A 24645-nucleotide genomic window follows, 5' to 3' on the forward strand; every position below is an offset into this window, starting at 1 on the left:
GTTTGAAAGAAATTTGGGCACTAAGTTCTGCCTAGCATCAATCTAAGTTCTATATTGTTGGAGGAGAAATGAATTCCTATTGCTTTCTGTTCAAATATAAGTCTATTGAAATATTTTTTCTTTGATACTGGTATTTTAGTGAATCATCGATAAATCTCAATTCATCATCTGCATGTCAGTAGCTTCTGAGGGCAAACACTGCCCTCAGACCCTTTGATGACATGGCCTTGCTAATTAATTTAAATGATTAGGATTCCAAATTTTTGTCTCACTCTAGTTGATAGATGGAAAGCCTAATAGTCAGAGCAGGAGTGGACCAATATTCAGAGTGTAGAAACATCCCTGCCTTCAATGAAAAAAGTGTTGCATTAACAACCTCAAGACAAGACATACTGGAAACCCAAACTTTATAGATCCCATTCATGGATTGCTCTGCCTTGAAGGCAGCATTAATTTGTTGACAAGTGCTACGTCGGATGTTTACCCCTCATTTTATCCTCTCCAAATCTTAGATTTTAGGAAGGCTGATAGATTCTGCTCCTTTCCCTACATTGCCACTCTCCTCTTTTGCACTTACACCATTTTCCCCTTCCTCTTGCTTCTGTTTTCTAATCGCAGTTAATTAAATTGATGCGGGTGACGCTTTGTGTCAGGGAATCTTTTTGCAGTGTTTCAATATACAGTAAAACCTGTTGGTGGTGAACCTCTTTACATCGTAAACCTCCATACTTTATACCACCCCTATAGTCCCATCAGATTTACATGTAAATAAATAGGCGAACCTCTATGTTGTGAAACTCTTTGTATCTTAAAACTTCCATTTATCATACCAAGGATACACCCCCGGGACAGCAAACTACCTCCGCAAATCATACCAAGACAACTAGAGACCATTAATGCAGCCGTGACTATGAACATGGAATGGAATTTTCAGCGATAAATGTTTTACCCATATTTTTTTCTTATACACCTATAATATGCTGTAATTTTCACGTTATTCATCAGTTGTGGCCATTTTGTTCCATATGAGAGCATACCTAACAGTAAATAAGAAAAAAGGTATCCCACTATCCTAATCATTTGAGTGACTGTTGAACTAAGAAAGATCACAGTGGTGCCAACTCCATGGGGCCTGAAGGCCCCGCAAAAATTCGTTATGGCTGTGAGGAAAAAATTTGTCAGGCTTGCTGATTTTCCCTGGAGTGTCTAGATATCGAGATTGAAGTTATCAGGGTTCTAATGTTGATCATATGACTCTTCTAAAATGCTTAACAATAAAAAAGATCTCCTTGCTGTAATTCCTAAAAATTAAAAACTCACAATAACACTTGAAGCAAGTTTATGATTTGCTTGAAGGACACAGAGCTGATTTTCCTCTGACACCAGTTGTAAGTTCAATGTACAGCTGTAATTATACGATTTCACTAAATTCATTGCAAATATCCTTATTTATTCATCCTCTGATAAGTACTGAAAGAGTTTCCTTTCAGTCTTCTGAATAAAACAAAATCAGTGAACTCTTTTTAATCACCAAGTTTGCGGACATGGCAATTTCATTAGACGTGGGAGGAATGGCAAGTTAAAATTTAACACCAATGGTTTTAATAAAGGAGTGGACTTGACTAAGTGTTTTCGATTATGAGTACGTTATGAATATGTCATTCCATGAAGTCAAGCTTAGTAATTCTAAATTCCTCTGGCTCCATCACCTCTCACCAAATAGCGTTTGCTCAGGGACTGAAATGAGTCTTTTCTTTTGACCTTCTAAGTCCAAAATGGTTAATTTGCAGAGCTTGGAAGTTTACTTCAAGTATCCATGGCTTTGGATCACAGAATCACTTAATTGCTCTCGTAGATCTTCATCTGTCAACATAACTATTTCCAGATGTAGACAATCATGGTGCTGAAGTTGACTTAAAGCTCAAGCTTAGCTACTGCACCACAATAAAGATTAGACTTAAGTGAAGTCTAATTTTTGGAGCTGTCATGCACTTCAGCTGCTATTTTCTTTGATTAAAAGAATATATTCAACTCTTCCTGTGATCACCGGTTAATTGGGGCAAACTGACAAATTATCTCCCAAGAATAAGTATATATTGCGGAGACTAACTCATCATGGTTGTCGAAATCCAGCAGCAATCACTCCCACAGCCATCTATTGATAGACAGCAGGAACTTGGTTTCACACCTGATACATAATTTTCTACATGATTGGTTTTGTTAGGTTAAAGGATAATAATATTAGGTATAGTTAAAAAAAACAGTTGAATGAAATAATTTTAGAATTGAAGGCACTTTAACTGTTATCCGGGCACCTGAAATTTCTAACGTAACCAGGCAAGCAGGGCCCAATGAACCCTCCTTGTTAATTTTTTTCTTTTTGCTCAAGTGGGCCAACCTGCTAGCGTAAAAATCATCATTTTTTTTCAAATAGTGCAAATTTATACAAAATCAATGATTTCAAAATAGTTTTTATTGTTCATGAATAAAAATTTTACATGTTAATGAGTAACAAAAATTTGAAATCTAAAAAAAATATGATTCATCTCTCATGAAATTGATCTATGGTGGAAATAATTTAAATTTAGTATCAATTAACATAAGATATAATTACTTATGAAACAAGACACTGTACAACATCAAAACTTATTTTTTGGGGGAAAAATACAAAATTTTTTCAACAAGTTCAGGATAGGCTACCAAAGCTTTTTTCACTTTTAATTTACATGTTTTACGTGACTATGCTCATTGCATGCCATTTGCTCTCAGTTGTTACACATTTGTTTTTGCTCACAATGCTTTTATTATGGGTATATATATTATCTCATTTTTTGTTATACTATAATTTGATGAATGTCCTGTCTCAGAAATTCATTCATCTAAAAGTCCTAGGCTGTGTTCCAAGACAAACGTTTCATGCCCTACGAGTACACCAAATTTAAATATATACAATTAATTAAGTAATTTTGAAAGTTTTTTACGTTCCTTTGCATTTTAATACTGGCGATTGTATATAAAACGTGATTAATCGACCTATGTTGCTTACCTCGATTATTTCATACATGACTGGTGCAGAATCGGCTGAAAAAAACATTAAAATCACGACATTTATTGCTGAAATAGCGTAAAAATAGGGGATGTGTCGCGGGTTGCCTACGTCCAACATAAACGGCCCTGGTGCAACTGTTGGATGTCAACCTACATGAACAAAATTTTTTCTCTGTTCATTTGGTACCTTCGGCTACATTTTGTAATATGTTGAACTTAGGGTTTCTTAAGAGCAGGATGGATGTCCCTTTCACTGTATTTTGCCTTTGCCTAATATTTTCACTGTATTCGTTGCCTAAACGATTTTTGAAGGTGTTTCAAAACACTGGGTAGGCTCTCTTCATTGGCTCTGGTTAAGGTAGGCTAAATTAAATTTTCAGCATCCTGTTGGATGACTCCGCCCATTCACATAGAGATCTATATGAATGGGCTTACGGTATACCCGCCTGTCCTGGCATCAGCTTTCTTCTTGATGTATTAGAATTTCAGGGAACGGCAGACATCCATTTTTCTTCTTCTCCATCGTGAACTTGATTTTGTGGTTTTTTCTATTCATGTTATGGAGGTTTACTGGTGGGCCTTCAGCCCATCTGGCCAAACAATGAATGTGTCATTCATGCAGCGGTTTCAGTATTTAGGCTGTTGTGGGTCTCTGGGTTGTCTTTTCCTCAAAATCCTCCATTAAAAATGTGCCATGGCTGGAGTGATGTTTAGACTATCCAATGTGGATGCCTTCCAGCTGCTCAAAGAATTTTCTATCTTTCGTAAGTATGTCGTTATCTATACCGGAAGAAATAGTTCTACGACATTGATTTAGAAGGCCATACTCAGGAGCTGAAGCATGTGTCCAAATGGAAATCCTTTGTAGAGATAGGTACAGAGGGTCAAAGCTCTACATAGTGTCACTCTTTTGTTGACCATGCAGATGAATTGTTGGTCCATCACTCAATACCCTGAGGAGGACGATGGCTGGACTAGCCATTGAAACATTGACTCTTGCTGAACAGCTCACCTGATGACAAGGCCGTAGACAGAAAATATTTTCGGGGGGGTTTATGGATTAGTAGACAAACATAAAATATGGTGATGGTTTTCCGGGTTTACACTGCGTTGATTCTTGTTTTTGCGGACCACAGTCACCAATCAACTCACCGCGGAAGCCTCCGTAATAATTTAAACATAAAATATACATATTTATTGTAAACCCTTAAAGGAAAATATGAAAATATTATTATAAAATTGAATTTAGCCTTCTAGTCTTTTTTTTGTAGGGACCTAATGAATTAATTTCTCGGTGTCGATGTCAATTCTGTGGTCCCTCAGGAGGCCCATAAGTCACCTACCTCTTTTCTAATTCACAGCACTGTTATTTATCACACTGCACTACAACTACGCACACTGCACCTACAAATTCGCTTCGATAATTATTGACTTAAGTCGCATTGGACTACTAAATGTCCCTTCGCAGCTATATAATATCGTCGTGTGAGCACCAAGCGAGCATTAAGCATCTATTTAAATTTTTTTCATTTTGGGGGGGATCAATCCCGCTTGATCCCCCGCCCTGGCTACAGCCATGCCTGATGAGAATGACTTATTTGTTAATTTTGATGTAGGTGATTTGTTTACCACTTTTACTTTCTGCACAGATCATCAAAGAAGAGGAGGCAGCCAGTGACAATGCGGGATTATCTGCTGACACAAAAGAATGTATTCGAGATACGATTGAAGAAACTTCACAGTTTGGATGCTCCGTTCAAATGACTGAAATATACATTCCCGTGCAAGACTGCCAGTTACCCAGAGCCAATATTGTGGTAAGTTTTATTCTCATCTAGGAGCAGCATGGCCTTTATTTGAGTAAAATTCCTAGTTGTATGACAAAATTAGGATTGCTTTGAGTATATGTATGCATTTGTATGGGAAGTCACCCTCAAATGTGAGAGATTCTGTTGTGCAACTTTTCCAGTTGTACAATATATCGCAAAACCATTGAGATCTTCATCTGTTTTCATGCAAGTCAATCTTTTATTGTACAACATCACTATTCTTCTGACAGAAACTAATTCAAATTCTATTCCATTGAGTACTCCAGTGGTGAACTTTATTTTGTCTACTTTCAAGGTAAAAGTCTTTGCTATGTCAGAGAGCCTAAACACGAATCTTTTTCACCTGATTAGATCCTTGTTGTAAAATCCTGCTAATTTTCTCTTAGAAAGGTGGTGCTTCCCATTCCTTAAATAATATTTTGCTCTGGTTGAAACCTTGCATCTCTATTAATTCTATTGTTTGAGAGTCCTATTCCAATCACCTCTTTGTTAAGCAGATTCCAATACCCATCTGCATAGATGAAAGATATGGCTTCATTAATCAGAATGGCGTAATTGTATGCGATACAGTGGTTGGCTACTGTAGATCCCTCTGGGTATCTAAGTCTTGTGCAACGTTTGTGCTCTGACATATTGGTTTCAATAGTTCTTGCAGTTTCACAAATGTGTATGTCTCCACACTCATGAGGCATGTGATATTAGTCGCTTGAGGTCTTTAACCATCATATGGATTCGCTGCTCCTTAGCGGTGCTCATGGTTTTAAAAGTGGTGTAAAACTTTTCCATTCCAATGGATCATTTTGAAATTTGAATATTGTCTATTTTTTGTTCTTCATCTAGATACATAATTTTGTTTGCATAGTGTTGATAGTTTACATTTCATTTGCTTCTAATGAAAAAGGTACGTCATTGGCTTTAAGGCACTGAGGCAGCACCGAGAATTTCATGGTCGCTACATCGGGAACTGCACTCATAATGTTAATGTCAAAGCAAATATGTTCCGTAGGAAATGCTATAATATATTTATAATCATATTATTTAATTTTTTAAACCTTATAGACAAAATGAAATTGTTTAACAAAAGGAAAATATTAAAATACAAATTTTGCTTTCTCTTTTACCTAAGAATCATAATGTTCGCCTCGTTATAATGTTCATTGAAAGAACTTCATCTTTTCACAAGAATTATCAATAGAAACTCATGGCTAGACAAAGTTGTTTTTTCCTTGGCATCCAACTTAGTTTTGCTTGGGCAGCTTTTCCGCTTCGCATCTACTTACTTGCCTTGGTGATAGTCACCTTTGGGCAAATCCTGTGGTTACTATGTTCAGAATTACACCAAGCAGCAATTCAGTGAGCAGAGAGTAGGCACCTGTTCCTTCTCCCCTACCACATATAACCCATATTTCTAAGAAGTTATTTTTTTAGGATTTCCCACCAATCCAGGAGTAAAACCTCATCTGGTGCACTCCCACAAATCACATTTACGCGTCCATCACTAAAGAAACGTCCTCAGTGAGGGAATGTGGCACCGCGGTATGAAATAAAACACCGGCTCTTCTATCTCCACACCCAAAGCAGCATTGGGTTCTTTGACACGTTGCTTATTATCCCATATTCTTTATATTTCAAAACCCATAAGACTTCATTTTTTTTAATAGCAGGATGTTAGCTCCCACAATATTCATAAGATTTGACTTGATTGCCAGAATCCTGTAAAAATCACGAAAGTGACACTCGTCTCTTCTCACTTCACCTACACCAGTCCGATTATTTACGTTTAATAACTTACACTTCTATATACACTGCAATGATGTAACATACGAGTGGATGCAGTGAAGCAAAATAATATCACATGGGCATAAACGAATTTTATTAGGTCCTAATTTTTAGTATTTAGATGCATAAATATATAAGCAATATAAACATAAAAAAGCGGATTTTGTCCTGCATTACATATCAGAAAAAATACATAAAATACCATTGCACAAAAAATTAAAATTTTCATTTGAAAATAACAGACTTTAGGCACAGAAATAGAGAGCATTATGGCAACAAATGGAAAAGAATGCAGCGTTCAAGTTTTTTTGTTATAACTTCCACAATAATGGGTTAAATCTGGCAAAACACTGTGAAAAATGAAGATAATAGATGTACACATTTCCCATTATCAGTAGAAAACTTAAAAATAAACGCTAACCTTGAAAGAAATTTACAAAAAATGAAACACCATCTCTGCGACACCGTAAATCCTATGACGTAACTAAATTCGTAAATCCATATGAGGATTAAACTCTGCACTTTGGCTCCGTAGATTTTCAGGATGCACTTCAATTGTCTCAATGTTTCCATTTTTAGGAAATGCATGACAATTTCCTGGAAATAGTGGAAAGAAATGAAAGAGCAAAAAGAGAATTGGTGTCAAGACCACCAGCGTCTTTCGCATACATTGAGAATGTTGAAACATCTAAGTTGGTGAAGCTGGAAGAAAAAAATATACTACCCCTGGGTTGCCAGGCCACGATGTTTGCTAGCTTTTGCTGAGTCAGCTAGTGTATTAACCCTTTCACTGCCACGGGGCCGATGTATCAGCCCTCGCTGGTTGAGTGAAAAATGCCAGGGGCTAATTTATTGGCGCTAATTATTTCACTTTTTTCGTGATTGTGGCCTTTTCAATGGCTGTAATTTATGGCCCCCATAATCTATCTATTGTTATAACATGTTAATATATCTTAAGAATTGGGAAAAAAATCTAGATGTATAAAAAAAGTGATTAGCTGAAAAATTTTTAAATCTGAAATGATGCTAATTTCAGAAAATAGCCTTGGCACTCTTTGTACATCCCACCTGAAATGGGCCGGCAGTAAAAGGGTTAAGGTCTGTCATAAGAATCTCAGGCATACACAGTTTCGACCAGCTTGAGTGGCCTCTGGAATACAGCACGGTTCTATTATTATTGATTAGAGATGTTATAGTTGTTATATAGCTTTTATTGAGTGACACTTAACATTCCCTTTTAGTTTAATGAGAAAGAGGGGAATGAAGAGCTCCTCAATGAAGAGAATTATCCTGCATTTAACTCACCGACTGCAGTCAGCACCTCAAGTGATGCTGTAGACCCCCTGGAAGTTGATGACGAGGTAAGTGCACTTTTACCATGTTAAGTTTTTCTGTCTCAAAAATTCATTCCACTCTGGATCTTTCCTGATGTCATTTAGTAGGAGCACTCCTTCTCTAGTTCCATGGATGGCCGGCTACCGTTCCTGGATATTCTCATCCAACGGAAGAGCGATGGAACTCTTGGCCACAGCGTTTATCGGAAACCGACAAGCACCAACTTGTACTTGAATGGAGGCAGTCACCATCATCCTTCGCAGCGCTCAGCTGTACTGACAACCCTGTTTCATAGAGCCATGTCCATCTCTGACCAAAACAGTTTACCCTCGGAGTTGGCACATCTGAAGAAAACCTTTGCACAAAATGGTTACAATGGACACCAAATATCCATGGCCCTTAAATGGACCTCCGAACCACGGGATAAGCGCCATATGGAGGACAAGGAAAAGCCGGTTGCAAGAGCGTGCCTGCCTTATGTCTCATCAGTTTCGGGGAAGATTTCGAGGATACTCAGGAGGCACAACATCGAGACCATCCACAAGCCTCCCATGAAATTGAAGGAACAGCTGGTACGAGCGAAGGACCCAGCCGGTCTCAAGATTCCTGGTGTCTACCGTGTCCCCTGCGAGTGCGGTGAGGCATACATTGGAGAAACTGGCCGCACCATTGAAACCAGGCTTAACCCATTATTCCCCAGCCTGCATATAAAGCTTTTACCTTAGGTTATTTCGTATTTTATGGTTTATTTTGGCCTAATTAAGATTAATTTTCAGAAAAAAATATTATATTCATCGTAATATATGATTTACATAATGTTGCGTTTACGCAACGCTGGGAAAACCCCGGTAAATAAAAACAAAAAATAACTTTTTTAAACTTAGGTTGCGTATTTTATTTTTCATCGTCTTTTCTGATGTAATGTTCAATAATATTCAGCGTGGAATTAAACGTAGCACTTTTCACAACATAACTTATCTTTGATTTGCACACTCGACATCTTTGTCGGGAGTTATAAGTATGCTTGCGGATGAAATGCCCAATTCTCCCTTCACGGGCATCTCTTGGTCTGCCATTTTTCCTAAGGTGTCCCGCCAGCGGGCACCGATTTTTATGCCAAGTCGGCATATTCATCAGCATTGTATTGGAAACGATTACTTAAACGATTACGATCTCAGACTGAAATTCTAACAAAGGAATTTCTTTGCCCGTGACTTCGGCGTAAAATCACCACGGAATCAACTTTGGACTATCAACCCCTTTTCGGAATAGAGGTTTTTTGCCCTAAATCTGGATATGGTAACATGCAACATAATTATCGAGTAAATCTACCTCTCCCATTCCCTGATTATAATCGTTGATGATATTTCGATTTTCCTCGGGAATCTTCGTGAACACCTTTCACGAAATAACACTTTCAAGTTCCGCCTCTCCATATGGCAAATATTGATAAAAATAGCCTGTAGAAGAGACCAGACACTACAATGTATAACCTACTCTGAATTGTTCCCAACGAATAACATTTTGGCTGTGTGCCACCTGAAATATGGAACTATTTGTTAGGAAAATTCCGTAACTGAATGGAATTTTCGTTTAGTCTGTTGAGAATAGATCCGACTTTCAAAAATTTATCACTTTGTGTAGTTGAGAATTATCGGAGAGCTGTCGATATTTATTTAGGTAATTCATCAAACCGAATCCGCGTCATACATTGCCTCACAATTGCGACAGACATCTCCTCTTAGCTTGTCCAGTACAACTTAGTGCGCAGTAATATATGATACCCCGACAACATTAGGATTCCAATTATATTTTATTAATCTGCCTTACTCTGAGTAAATGCATGGTTATTTATCTCCTCATCGTAGTTATTTGAGTAGCTCAAAATTATTTCAAGTAATTTTCGACTGAGAAATAAGTGACAGATTGGTGAGTGGCCTCCATACTGAGTAATAAGTGTTTCTATTACTTTTTTCACGCAGAAATTCGGGACTACTACGGATGTAGATTCTATTTTTTCACATTTAGATGAACCTTTTGTTCTCTGCATCTTTTGCCTGGACGTGCGCATTAACTGGACAATTTTCTTTAGATACTACTTGAGTAAACTGTGATTTGCCTTGAATTGCCTACTGCAATCATCAATATTTGAAATACTGAGAAGATTTAATCCCCATTGTAGTTCCAAAGTTTTGAAAATATTATACCTCACCTCTCCTGTTAATTTATATTCTTCAGGTACCTTCTTGACGGTTCTTCTAAAGTATACTTCTGAGGCGTAGAAATAACGGGTAAAATTTTCTTCACATTTAAATCTGAATGAAACCCCTGGATGAATCATTTTGCAAAACGCCGAGCAAAAACTACTGCGGTATTATTGGTATGATTACTGGTTGAGAGATAAAGATGCATTTCAGAGGACTATCTAACTGATACGAATCCAACTGAAGCTAGATTATTAGCCTTACATCACCTAAGCGATAAAAGAAAAAGTAGGTAACTCAGGATTGCATGGAGAAAATTACGATGAGTGAATAGAGGAACACTCCACCTTCCATCACAATCCTGCTTCAACTAATACGTTTCTCACCCTCTCATTCTACCATCTCTGAAACTAAATGCATCTGAAGCTGAATTTAACGTCTACTAAGTAATCCTTCCACTCAGCGACATGGGAGTGACATTGCCCTGTATCGGTTCCACATGTGCGCGCAAGTTTGACCCCACGAAGTACCAGTGTTCAATGTAAAATTCGTACCGATGGCCATTTTGGAATTCAAGATGCCATTCACCTTTTGGTTTGCAAACTCACAACCTTTGAGTGCCAAAAATGCAGCTAAACTGCCTCCAAAAGACTAAGTTGTCGATTAAAAGCCATACTGACGAGTTTCGTTATGCTTTGAGAAAAGCCCTCTGGTCTACCAGAGAATTCCCATCGTTGCGTAAACGCAACATTATTTACAACAACCATATTTAAACCAGTAACGACGGAATTTTGTGACAAATATAAACATGATGAATAAAGAAACTTCGAACTAAGAGAAAACATTACCTATAGTAAGATTACTCAATAAATCTTTGTAAAAAATGATTTACAATATGTAGTACTTCAACTCTTCGAAATAGGCAAATTTCGAAGTAAAATAAAAATTATTATTTTAAAGAAAATTTTTCCAAAAATAACTGAATTAGAACAAAAGGTATTTCAGGAATTCAGAAAACCAGAGAAAAAAATATCCTGACGCAAAGGTTTTTTCTAATAATTACGATTCTATAATGTTGCGTTTACGCAACGCTGGGGATTAATGGGTTAAAGAACATAAGCGGCATCTGAGGCTTGGTCAGCTAGAAAAATCTGCCATTGCTGAGCATAGTGTCGAACACGCCCATAAAATTCAATTTGAAAAAACATCGACCAACTAGCAGACTCTCTAGAGAAAGCATTCAAGGTCGGAATGGAGAAGGCAATACCCAAGAAAAAGAAAAGACCGGCGGAGCACCTTCGCTTAACAATCGAAGTCAAAGACATGATTAAAAAACGCAATCGAATAAGGAAAAAATACAATGACATTGGCACGAGGAGTCTAAAACTACAACTGAACCGCCTAAATAAGGAAATCAAAAAAGAAATTAGGGACCTGCGAGCACAAAAATGGAAAGCACAACTAGAAAACCTTAGCACCAAAGATGGCTCTATTTTCAAACTCGTCAACAAACTCAGAAAAAGGCCAAGAGAGGACCCAGTCATAGAGAATAGTGATAACGAGATAGCGACGCCAACCGAGAAAGCCAAATACATGAGCGAAATTCTAGCCAACACCTTCAAACCTGGAAGGGTCGGTCTTAAAACACCGAATTTCACTCTAGACAAAGACGAATGGAAACAACAAATGACCAAGGAAGATATTCCGAATGTGACGGTAGATACCAAGAACGAGATACTTAAAAACCTACCAACGAGGAAGGCAACTGGCGAAGATGGCCTCCCGAACGAAATTATCAAACGTATGCCTGACAAGGCCAAAGAACTATTTCTGAAAATAGTTAACTGGTCGCTAAAAATTGGGTACTTTCCAAAAATATGGAAAAAAATCCGTAATTAAGTGTATCCCAAAGAAAGGAGGCAAGAAAATTAAAGCCAGTGACTTCCGCCCCATCTCCTTAATCTCGAATCTGGGCAAACTATTCGAAAGATGCGTAGCTACACATATAACTTCAGCCATAGAGGAAATAAACCTAATCCCAAAAGATCAATTTGGATTTAGAAAAGGGAGATCCACTACGCATCAGGTCCAAAGGGTCATTCAATACGTCGAAGAATCCTTTACGAGGAAATTGGTAACAATAGGAATATTCCTTGACGTAAGCAAGGCTTTTGACAAGGTATGGCATGATGGACTGCTGCATAAATTAGAAATGACGAGTTTCCCTAGGTGGGGACTTCTCTTTATAGACGCATATCTCAAAAACAGAACGTTTCAAGTAAACTGGAATGGGATATTAAGCGAGGAAAAAGACATAGAGGCAGGGGTCCCGCAGGGATCTGTCTTGGGCCCTTCGCTTTTTAACATGTACATGGCAGATTTCCCAGTAGATGGGAACTGGATGACGAATCGGGCACTTTACGCCGACGATGTATGCCTTCTAGCCAGGAGCAAGAGCTGGAAGCTGGCAAAAGAATACGCACAAGATTCAATCGATGAGGCCACGAAATGGTATAAAAAATGGAGGCTTGAACTAAATCAGTCAAAGACTCAAGTAGTCGCCTTCCACAGGCAAACAAAAATCGATCTAGGCAGGGGACTAAGAATCGGTCAACAACCCATTGAATGGCAAACTAGCGCCAAATATCTTGGAGTAAAGATTGATGGGAGGCTAAATATGGCTGAACATATTAACCATGTCGTTATGAAAACCTTCATGACGAGAGCAAACCTCGCCGGAATAATAACAAGTCCAGAGACGCCAAAAGAAATAAAAGCACAAATGTATACCACATACAGAAGACCGATAGTATTGTATGAGGCGGCAGCATGGTTTGGCCGTCTAAAAAAGGAGTCAATCAAAAAACTGGAAGTTAACGAAAGAAAATGCCTTCGAACTATTTTCCAAATAAGAAACTACGTAAAAAATGAAGACGTCTACAGAATAAGTGGACTACAACCAATAACTGACGTAATCAAAAATCAGATTGAAAATTACAATAAAGCATTACTATCGAGCGAGCTCGAAGAGATTCGTTCCCTCGCGCACTGAAGTAAATAAGGAAACAGTGAAGCCGATCTGTTAAAAATAAATAAAACCTAGCAGGAAGCTAGCGAATAGACATGGGGGACAAGTGTACGAGGGTATACCAACCCCGAAAAAACTCTGTGGCAACACAGAGAAAGAGACACGGTGATGATGAGAGCTACTTTGTCATGCCAAAAGTTTTTGGGACCGTCTCACCAAAGAAGCCATCGAAATTAAACTGGAGAGGAAGAACTTTAATCGCGATTCAGGGTATTCCCTTAGCAGCACTTGGAAACCCGTTCTGAAAAAAACTGACCGAATACAGGGAAAGGACGATACGACGGACAGACCAATCCGGAGTCAACCCCACCAGGCGGGAAACTACCAGCCAATCCCGAGGAACCTGACCGGAGGAGGGCAGCATATAGGCAAGCCCATTCCCGCATCACAGCATCCAGTAGCCCTGATGATGAGCGCCGAGTCGGAGCTCGAAACGTCGGCCATTATGAAGCCTTTAACCCGGTGGGAAACCCGAGAGAAGTTTACTCACATCATTCGCCGGGAAACTAAACTAAAGAATCTTAAAAAAATATAACCTCCGTGGCAAGTTATGTATAGTTGGAAACATGAAGAAAAGTATTATTACAAAAAAGAAGTAATCTTTGAATCATAATGTTACGGAAGTGTTATCAGATCTACTCAAAAGTATTTTAAAGATGTATTTTTTTAAATTTTAAAATGGGTAAATACCGAAACTCTGTACATATTTGAAATGCAAAATAAAATATACACTATAAGCGCTAAGCTTAATAGGAAGGGCCAGGTTCGTAGAAGGCAGAATGAGATGACAAGTCAGACGTATGGTTCCACATGTTTATTCACAGAGCAAAGTTACAATCTCCCCTTCCGACATACAGCCACAAGTTGTCATCCTTATAATATGCAACACTCCTACATTCGTAGGATTGGCTTGAGTGCATAAGATTCAGGATATGCTTGATGTTTCATCAAGGGTTTTTGTAATGCGTAGCACATCAGTGGTTTATTTTTTACCGGCATAACAAGAAAAATGCTACAAAAATACAAAATACCGCTCTAAATGTAGTATGAATGGAAAATACCTAATACTTTTGACTTGGGGGCCAGAAAAACAAAGTATGAATTACTATTTATATACCTTCAAAAAACACATGATTTTCTTCAAATTCAAAGCAAAATATCTCAATGTGAAAAATTTTTGCATGAAGAAGATTAGTAAGCGTACTGGGTACACATCACAGTGTTGAGGGGTCAAATATGCCATATGTGTAACATTTTGTTGAAAAAAATACATCTACAATCGGGCCTGCAATTTCCAGCCACGAGTGGTCATTCTTATAAAATGCAACACTGTTAAATTCGTAGGCCAGACTGGACTGCATAGCATTCAGGATATGCTAGGTATTTTGTCATGGGTTTTTGCAATGTGCAGAAAATCAGTGGTTTATTTTTTAGTCGTAATGAGAAAAATGTGAGTACAGTTGAAAACATTGATAAATAGGAGGTCAAAGGATCGGCCTTATTTTCTCGCTTCTGGAGGTTTCTTTCTTACCCAGATTTTCACATAAAAAGGTTCTGGTGGGACACCTCTAATTTACAGAGGTACAAATAAGGGAGCAGGGGGTAAGAGCATGGAATCTGCACTTATTTACTTATTATGTAGGCAATCATATGCACACTATAAATTATTCACAATGTTTACAAAGGAAGCTATATAAATAACATAAAATATAATCTATAAATATCTTTGAGATAGTCCTATGGCATTATTAATTAGTTCTTTCGATCTCATAAATCTCATTAATTTTTTTTCCTTTTTGAAACAACTCTACAACACATCTCGATTCACTGGATTCAAAGATGCAACAATTTTAACCTTTGAAATTTTCTTCTCATCCCAGCGGTGCCAAACCATTTTTCCTTAATATCTAAACCTTGTAACTCCCTTCAGAATGGATGTAAGTTAATGATTGCTTCGCCATAAATAACTTTGCAGTCTTCTGCTTATTGGAATCATCACCATTTACCCAGGTCTCCGTTGATGGGGATTCGAAGAAATGCATTTCAGTACACCATAATCATTCATGCTGAGTGGTGTTCTTTAAGGTTGTGATGTAATTCTCCTTGGGTGTACTCTCTGTGTGGGGTTATTTTTAGGCTTGGGGATCGCTATGATGACTTCAACAGGTACAAAAAGATTAGAATTATCAGGTGTCAACAAAATATTGAAGAATTAATTATTTGCAAGTTATTATGATGAAAGTGCATCTTTGACAAGCAAGGATGTGTCACACAAGGGTGTGAGAGAAATCACAAGCATGATTTTAAGTACTCAACCACCAAAACCATTGCATTAGTCTGCACAACAGATTGTGAATGCAAGAGGAAAACTCACCTCATTCCCTTCCTTTTCAATTACCAGTTCACCATGCAAAGGTACCTCAACTTTCTCAGATTCCAACGTATCCTCCGTCAAGGAATGCATCATGAATGAATCATTAGAAAAGAAAAAATTGGAACGATCTCAGAAGGAAACAGTGAAATTTGAATAATACTTTATCTCATTAGGGTACAAATACTTTTGGGTTTATTCACTAAAGGGAGAATTTCCCTGCAGCATCCGAAATTCTCTGCAATAAAATCATCTACCTTCTCCTGGAATTTGAAATGTGTTCCTCCATATTCTGTCAAGCAAATAAAGTTAAGCATTCCAAAGTTGTCCTTACCCTTTGCAGTCCACACAAGAGGAACACCTGACACTCACCTCACCACTGCATAATGAAACACTTGCACTCTTTCACAAACTTAATCACTTTTTCCTACATACATATTAGTCTCTTGCCAAAACCTAATTTTACTGACGGTTCCATCACAGAATAGTCTTATATTGCTTTTGCTTGACCTGAAAGGAAGATTTGGTTCCAGGATGATGGTAAAAAATATCCTACACTTCAGCAGATAAATCTTTCTAATTTAGAAGTTCACCATTGAGATATCCCATGCTTGACACATTCCACATTCCCTAAACATGATTATGGCTTCAAATGGACTGAATCTCAAGATAGCTAACTAACTATGCATTTGTTCCTGCAATATTCCTTCCTTAAATCAACGAAAGAAATAGCCAAAACTCATTTCACCTGTTTCTAATCATGTTACTGTTACCTAATTATTATTTACGGTGATATATCTTATGTAAAATGTTTTAGAAAAACTTCTGTTAAGCTCTCAAATGTCCTGAAGGCAAACCCCACAAAGTGGCACTGCTGTAGCCTGTGTCGCCTCTTGTCAGAGACTGGATCACAAGATTATTTTGGTCGTCTCAAGAAACCTCTCCTATTGGGAAGTTAGGATTTAAATTCAACTACAGTTGCATCAAAATTCATTAGTTTTCTCTCTGTATTGTGTTTGCGCTCACATTCTATCTTACTTATGAGGTAAAGATAGTAACTACAATGTACCATTCATTTAAAGTCAGTTTACCTAGTATGTGCATTTCATGTGGCTCATCATGACGTACTTCCACATACATGTAGTGCTTCTCCTTATTATTTAATTTTCTCTTAATTATTTCATATCTTCCAGATTTTTTTCTTCTATGAATTGATGCCCAAACTTCATGCTCATTGTCTACTAAATGATTTATTGCTCCAACATTGCTTCAATTTCCTGTCCCATAGCTGTAGTGAGACATATCTCACCTCATATCCTGTAACCCTGTCTCAACGTGTGGCATGTTTACTTAGTGATCGTATTGGTCTCCTATCATGTGAAGGTTGTCATTTATCATTTGAGTCACAACAGTTATTTTTGAAATTTTCTGTGATGATTGCATTCCGCTAACTATCTATATCTCATTGCAACAAACTGTTGTCACTTATGATGCATGTGCATGTCAAATGTCCATGGAATTGTGAACTTCAAGTGAATTCACTTCCAATATGTCGTATTGTAATTGATATTATTTTACTTTTGTTTTCAGTTATCTTATAAATAAATGACCATGCACATAAAAGTAAGAGTTACCAAGATTTCTCATGTTATTAACTACCAGAATGCCAATTAACTTAGGTAAAGCAAACTAAGGTAGGTAAATAACTTAGGTAAATACACTGAGTAATTTTGTCATAAGACTACATTCATGAACATAGTTTCTTATGTTGGAGTAGCATTAGTGAGGATAAATTACACTGTGCGAAAGATCAATACTACTGATATCTTTATTCTAACTTCACAGCAGCACTATACCACAGAGTAGGGATATACAGAGATGACAAAATGGCCGAAGGCGGTAATCAGCTCATTGTGCATTTCACCATGTTCTAAATAAGGAAACGTGGCTTGAGTTGCTATCGTTGCTATCATTCGCCAATACCAATTATGTGCGTGTGACAGTGTATGGTGCGAAATTCAAAGCATTCAAGATTTTAGCTGTAGCATAATTAATCGAGATCTCGAATATGGAATACTTTCTAGCATTTGAGCATTTGCGGATACTGTTTGCACATCTCTACAAAAACGGTTTCTCTCGTGAGTGTTTTTGCATGTGATTGGAGAGAGAAGAACTCGAAGTGAAAGACTTGCCACAAATCTTGCATGTAAACGGTCTCTTGTCTGTGTGTGTACGCAAGTGTTGATGAGACTTTCTTTTCTATTGAAAGATTTAGTGATAACATGAAAAAGATTTCTATCCTGTGTGCATATGGATGTGTTGGATGAGACTGTCCTTTCTAGTGAAAGTCTTTGCACAATTATTACATGAAAAAGGCTTCTCTCCTGTGTGTACACGCGAGTGTAGGATGAGTTTCTCCTTTCTAGTGAAAGCCTTTGTGCAATAATTGCACGAAAAAGGCTTCTCCCCCATGTGGGTGCGCAAATGCGTCATGAGGGTTCCTTTAAGAGAAAAAGACTTCATGCAATCACTACATGAAAAAGGCTTCTCTCCTGTGTGTACACGCGAGTGTTGGATGAGTTTTTCCTTTCTAGTGAAAGTCTTAGCACAAAATTTACATGAAAAAGGCTTCTCCCCTGTGTGTGCACGCGAGTGTTGGATGAGATTTTCCTTTCTAGTGAAAGTCTTAGCACAAAATTTACATGAAAAAGGCTTCTCCCCTGTGTGTACACGCGAGTGTTGGATGAGTTTGTCCTTTCTGGCGAAAGCCTTTGCGCAATGATTGCACGAAAAAGGCTTCTCTCCTGTGTGGGTGCGCAAATGTTTCATGAGGCTGCATTTAAGAGAGAAAGACTTTGCGCAATCACTGCATGAAAATGGTTTCTCTTGCGTGTGCGAGCGCATGTGTTTAGTAATGTGAGACTTCGAGGCAAAAGACTTGCTGCAGATCTCGCATGTAAACGGTCTCTCCCCTGTGTGTACACGCGAGTGCAGGATGAGACTGTCCTTTCTAGTGAAAGTCTTTGCACAATAATTACATGAAAAAGGCTTCTCCCCTGTGTGCGTATACATGTGTTGGATGAGTGTATTTTTTCTAGTGTAAGCCTTTGAGCAATAATTGCACGAAAAGGGCTTCTCCCCTGTGTGTAGACGCAAGTGTAGGATGAGTTTCTCCTTTATACTGAAAGCCTTCGCACAATAATTGCACGAAAAAGGCTTCTCCCCTGTGTGCATATGCATGTGTTGGACGAGTGCATTTTTTGCAGTGTAAGCCTTTGAGCAATAATTGCACGAAAACGGCTTCTCCCCTGTGTGTACACGCAAGTGTAGGATGAGTTTCTCCTTTGCGCTGAAAGCCTTTGCGCAATAATTGCAAGAAAAAGGCTTCTCCCCTGTGTGGGTGTGCAAATGTTGTATGAGTTTCGTCTTACTAGCGAAAGCCTTTGTGCAATAATTGCACGAAAAGGGCTTCTCCCCCGTGTGGGTGCGCATATGCGTCATGAGGTTGCCTTTAACAGAGAAAGACTTTGCGCATTCACTACATGAAAAATGCTTCTCTTCCGTGTGCGTGCGCATGTGTTGAGTTATGTGAGACTTCCAAGCGAAAGACTTGCTGCAGATCGTACACGGATAACGTTTTCTTTCTTTGTGCGAACGCATGTGATTGCCAAGAATGCATCTCTGAGTGAATGACTTGTTGCAGACGCTGCAATTGAAAGACCCTCCTTTTGCACCTCCTAGTGCATCATTTCTGAGGTTTCTCGCGCAAGAGGTCGTGGACTCTGAGGACATTTTCTGCGTGTATGGTTTCCCATCCCCATCAGAACTTCCCACTCGTTCCGCAGTTTCCCTCTCTCCAATTCCATCACAGATTTCTAACACAGGCGCCTGTACTTTTTGCATCGCCCCTCGTCTTTTCCTTTTCAATCCCATCAATGTCTCAGAGGTGGACGACTCACGAGAAACATTACTTTCTTCTCTTGATGCGGGGACTGTGAAAGACTCATCTTTTTCTATTGATGATTCATCACTAAGATCCAAATTGCTGGTAGCAGAATGAATTTCCATGTGCTTGATCAGATCATCATTGGTGTTGAATCCATATCTGCAGTGGGAGCAATAATATAACTTTTCGTTTGAATTTTTACCATTTCTAGGACTTTTGATGAAGCAATAACTCATCTCTTTTTTGTTTTCCATTTCTGCCTCAATGCCACTTCTTCTGTTTTCACTGACTCTGATCAACCTAAGGCTACCTGTGATATTTGGTGCATCCCTTCTATCCCCTACAACAGTCATTGTGGCTCCCTTTCCACTGTTTCTAGATGCTGGAATGTGTTTCATATAACTGTGTCCATCATCAGGAATTGAGTCAGACAGTACCTTGTCAGCATGATGGGCAATGCCTTCTTTCAAATCTTTATCCATCGAATTCGTTCCATCCCAGCAGGGGGATGCCACAGTCTTGGCTTGAATGTGTGTCACTGAGGCTGATGAACCAATACAATCATCGTTAAGGTCAATCCATACATTTCTTTCTGCCAGCAGGTGTGAAGTTGGTGTTGTTTCTACCAGCACTTGGTCAGGAGTTGATAGCCCTAGAAAAGAAAATCATATTACAATCTAGGACTCACAGATCTAATTTTTAAAAACCATTTGATAGATTGAAACCTATTCCCTTTAATTAATATTTTTGCTGGTTGCTAAACACAAATAAGGTGTCATTCTCTTTTGGCAATATCAATATTGGTTCAATTATGCCTGAAAAGGGAAGGCAGGCATCCATAATAATCACTATTGAAATTGTTGATGAAAAATGAAATCATCCCCTATAAAAATTTGTTCATTCAAAAGACAAATGTGTGCTCAGTAATTTTGTATTATGTAAATTGTAATGTTCTTGAAGCTGATATTTTAAATGACAAATAATTTTTCATTTAGGAATACTTAAGGAGAGAATAATGTTTTCCTTTCATTCCTTTGCAAGTAGATCAGAAGTCAGTCTTTTTTGGTAATTTCAATAAACTACAATTTTGTCGAAAAAGAAAAGTCAGGCATCAAGAATTATCTCATATCAAGCTTGAAATTGCTGAAGAAAAATGAAATCATGCCCTTTTCAAAAATATCCATTTAAAATACAAAAACATGTGTTCAGTGGTTATGGATTATACACATCGTAATGTTCCTTAAGTTAATATTTAAAATGGCATAGATTTTTCTTTTGAGAATACTTGAGGAGAATATAATGCTGTCATAATCCTTCTACATGAAGGAACAACAATTATCAAAATATTTAAGAAATATAATACCTTTAATGTTAAAATGCTCCAGATTTTAAATATGAGTTTACTTTTAGCAGCTACATAATACTTTTCACACCAATAAGAAAACATTTCTCAAAAAGTACTCAGCAATGGAAATCACGTGTGCCATGGAAGAGGCCACAATTCATGCATTTTTATTTAAAAATTCACACCACATTTTTGTCGAAAAAGGAATGCATCAACCATGAATCAAGCGTAGTTAACAATCAGAGGTAAATTTGATTAAAAAAATAAAATTTCTTAAAAATTAAATAATTTCCTCCTTTTGTCCGTTTGAGGATAACAGTGAAAAAGTCATAAAGGGAGCAATTACATTTTTCCAGGTTGAATATGATATCCATCTAAATCATTTCCTGATCAACCTCCTGATGAGATCCACATAAGTATATTTAAATATTTGGGATTATAATTTTTTTTTTACTCAATAGCAGCAAACTGTAACACACAAGTTATTAAAATTGAGTTGCGCTGCAACTTAGCAGTATTGATTTGTCTTCTGGTATTAATTTCTGAAATCCGTAATATATCTACTTACTTTCTGTTACAAAGTATTTTCTGACATGATTCACTGTTACACCTAACCAAGCTGTTGCCATGCCTACAAAAATAATTGAATAAGACTGTGCATTACAAACTTCAAGCTAATTTTATAAATTCAACATGCTAATACCACTTATGGACTTACACTCTCAGTACATTGTGTTCACTAATTTGGCTGTAATTAATGCTAGACATCCATTTAAAATTCAAAAATACCTATATAATGCTAGTATTTCTTTTGGAAGAATATTTTTTTTTAATCAATTGCAATATTTTGTATAAAATTGCACTAGCAATGCAATGAGTTGAATGTGGATTCGTGCTAAGAAAGGGTTCTACGGTCCATTCCAGTGGTTGGAGTAAGGGACCGGCTGGGTCCCAAATAACAAGGAAAATGATACAAGGGTAACACAACCCCAAAAATAAAAGAACTCCATGCGAAGAGGTTTCAAATATTATCATGCTACCCATAGCACAGAAAACGTTTTCCTTCCATAGACACAGGCCAGAAAGAATTCAGAATGACATTTGCGTGTCAAAACTAGGCAAACAGTAGGCGGTGGAGTAGTGCTTAAATGGGTGGAAAGTACTACCGGTGTTATGTATTTCAACATGGATGTATCGCATTTCTGCCAAAAGAAGTCGGAAACAATTTCATTCAGTCATTTCACTGAATTCCACCCACATGTTTTATGCAAATGCCACCCTCAGTTGCACAGGCACTGGTTTCTCATGCTAAGCACTCGTAATGGATCATTAATAATTAGAAATTTTTGTCTATAACACCAGTCATAAAGAACTCATTTGTTAAATTTCATTGACTGGACTAGTGATCAGATCTTATACGAATGTTTCACGGCCATTAATACAATATGTCACTAAAATATGAAATTTTACTAGTCAATGGTCGCACAAGTTAAATATTGATAGACTTCAGCAGAACAAAATATTTTACATTAAAAGGACTTCTACTATACATAAATGTTGAAGGAAATTGTGATAATTCATTACATTAAATACATTACATTTCATATTATTAGAAATCCAGACCACACAAATGTAAAGATAAACATTCTCTCATATTTAAGCGACATGTAAACTAAATAAAACAAAAGTTACACATGGATGACTAACTTAGGTTCTTCATGCTTCAAAAAAGTTACAACACCCTCTCCACGCACATATATTTGCAAGACCTAGAGTTTACTCACCTATAGCCTCAGTCAGAGAGTCATTGGTCATTTCAGAATTACCAATCACTTTTTCGTCCTCAGTAAACATATGCTGAAAGTAGGAATCAACTCATTAATCAATGCACATAAGAATCAATATTCTTTTAATACACCATTCTTTTACAATATAGAACTATCCTCCACACATATACAGCAATGAACACTTTGTAATTTCTTTGAACAATGAGACAGTCTTTGAATAATGATCATTCTAAGTTGAATAACTGTGCCATTCCTGTAATCATTTATACAATTTTTATCGTTGACTTCATTTTCTCATGATTCATACCGAATGTAGAGCTACTTTTAGAGCAGATAGTAATTCCATTACCCAGTGGAAAACTAGCCACTGTCCATGGAAGCGATATACATTAATAACATTACCAACCCTACAAAGGTCATAATTCCTGATTCTTCATTACTTGTGTGGGTACACGTCAGACTCCCTTGAGAAAGCGACCAGAATCGGTCGGTTATGTTGGGCCATCCCAGTAATTGACGCGGTGACATATCCCAAAAGTTTTTATTCAACAGTAATAATTCCTGTGCTGCAAAAAACAAAGGCTATATTTTGGTACATGGCAATCCTTTTGTAAAGTAAATATCTGTGTAAACGAAACGACAATTCTACTGTTTTGGTCCATTATACAACAAGGACATTCCATATATATTTAAGAAAATCATTCACTTAATTGTTCACCCAACTGCGGTCCTAACCATGGTCAGTAACACCTTAGGCCTACACCATCATCTGAACAGGAATATGGTGGTTTCCTATTACAGTAAAACCTCAATGTAGTGAACCTCTTTACATCGTAAACCTCCATACTTCGTACCAACCCTCTGGTCCCATCAGATTTACATGTAAATTTACAGGCAAACCTCAACATAGTGACCCTCTTTATCTCGTAAAACCTCCATATATCATACCAACGCGACACTCCCAAGACCGCCTAACTACCTCCGCAAATCATACCAAGACAACTAGAGACCATTAATGCAGCTGCGATTATGTAAATGGAATGACATTTTCCGCAATAAATTTTTCAGGCTTATTTTTTTTATACACCTTAAATAATTACGTTAACCATTAGTTAGGGCAATTTTGTTCCACATGAGAGCATACCTGGCAGTAAATAAGAAAAAGGCATCCAACTATCGTAATCAAATTAAGTGACAGTAGATGAAGACGGAACACATCGTTTTCTCTTGAATCATGGACAAAATCGCGCAATAGCACTTGCTTTCTTATACTTATGGCTTTATTTTCTTGCAAGTGCCTACATACTATGTTCAGTTAATAAAAGAGGCCACCAGCGCACCGTGAATCACTTGCTGGCGGAAATATTTCAACTATCTTCACTCCCATCCATGGAGACTGAATTAATCGACTGCATAACTTCCGCTTCTAAAATGAAAATATTTCACGAATTCACCGCGACTTGAAATAAACAAATACAGTTTTGCAGTTATTTTATTTCCATATTTCCCGGTGTAGCACTTTCTTACTACCGCCTTGGTAATTTTTTCGAAGCTTTCTTGAACGATGGTAGTTTACAATTTATTGCACTTAACAACAGTCATATGTCTTGCCTGCGTATTTATGCCGCAAAATCTGACTCTTCCATCAGGAGTCCGGGTATCGGAATTGGTTCCAGCAATACTGAATGAACATCGATTTATGGGCGACAACGTTAGGAGAAGGAGACAGCTAATTAGCTGATACGTGGTAGGGCAATGAAATTTTTTACCGTCGCCGCCACATCCTGAAGTAGTTCGCCCAGCATTCTCACAAAGAAATCACTTCACGCAGAACTAGCGTTTCTGTGAGCCCTCAACTGAGTTTTTCTTTGGAACGCTATGTGCATTGTATTTTGGAGAGAGGGAATTCAACG

The 24645-nt window shown here is 37.6% G+C and overlaps 2 protein-coding genes across 2 annotated transcripts; one reads left to right on the forward strand and one right to left on the reverse strand.

The window, feature by feature from the left end:
- The first annotated feature begins 8119 nt into the window (after positions 1-8119).
- LOC124172128 lies at positions 8120-8716 on the forward strand. The gene has a single exon (XM_046551534.1). It carries the CDS (start codon positions 8120-8122, stop codon positions 8714-8716), a length of 597 nt encoding a protein of 198 aa, XP_046407490.1.
- Positions 8717-18327: 9611 nt separating this feature from the next.
- LOC124172129 (zinc finger protein 260-like) lies at positions 18328-23671 on the reverse strand (the record flags this gene model as incomplete). The annotated part of the gene is made up of 3 exons (XM_046551535.1): positions 23633-23671; positions 22730-22802; positions 18328-20252 (listed from the first exon to the last, which is right to left on the reverse strand). Coding segments are annotated over exons 1-3 (2037 nt in total), but the record flags the coding sequence as incomplete, so codon positions are not given.
- Between the last annotated feature and the right edge of the window lie 974 nt (positions 23672-24645).

This window comes from Ischnura elegans (genome assembly GCF_921293095.1).
Source record: "Ischnura elegans chromosome 13 unlocalized genomic scaffold, ioIscEleg1.1 SUPER_13_unloc_1, whole genome shotgun sequence".
Classification (NCBI taxonomy): Eukaryota; Metazoa; Arthropoda; class Insecta; order Odonata; family Coenagrionidae; genus Ischnura; species Ischnura elegans.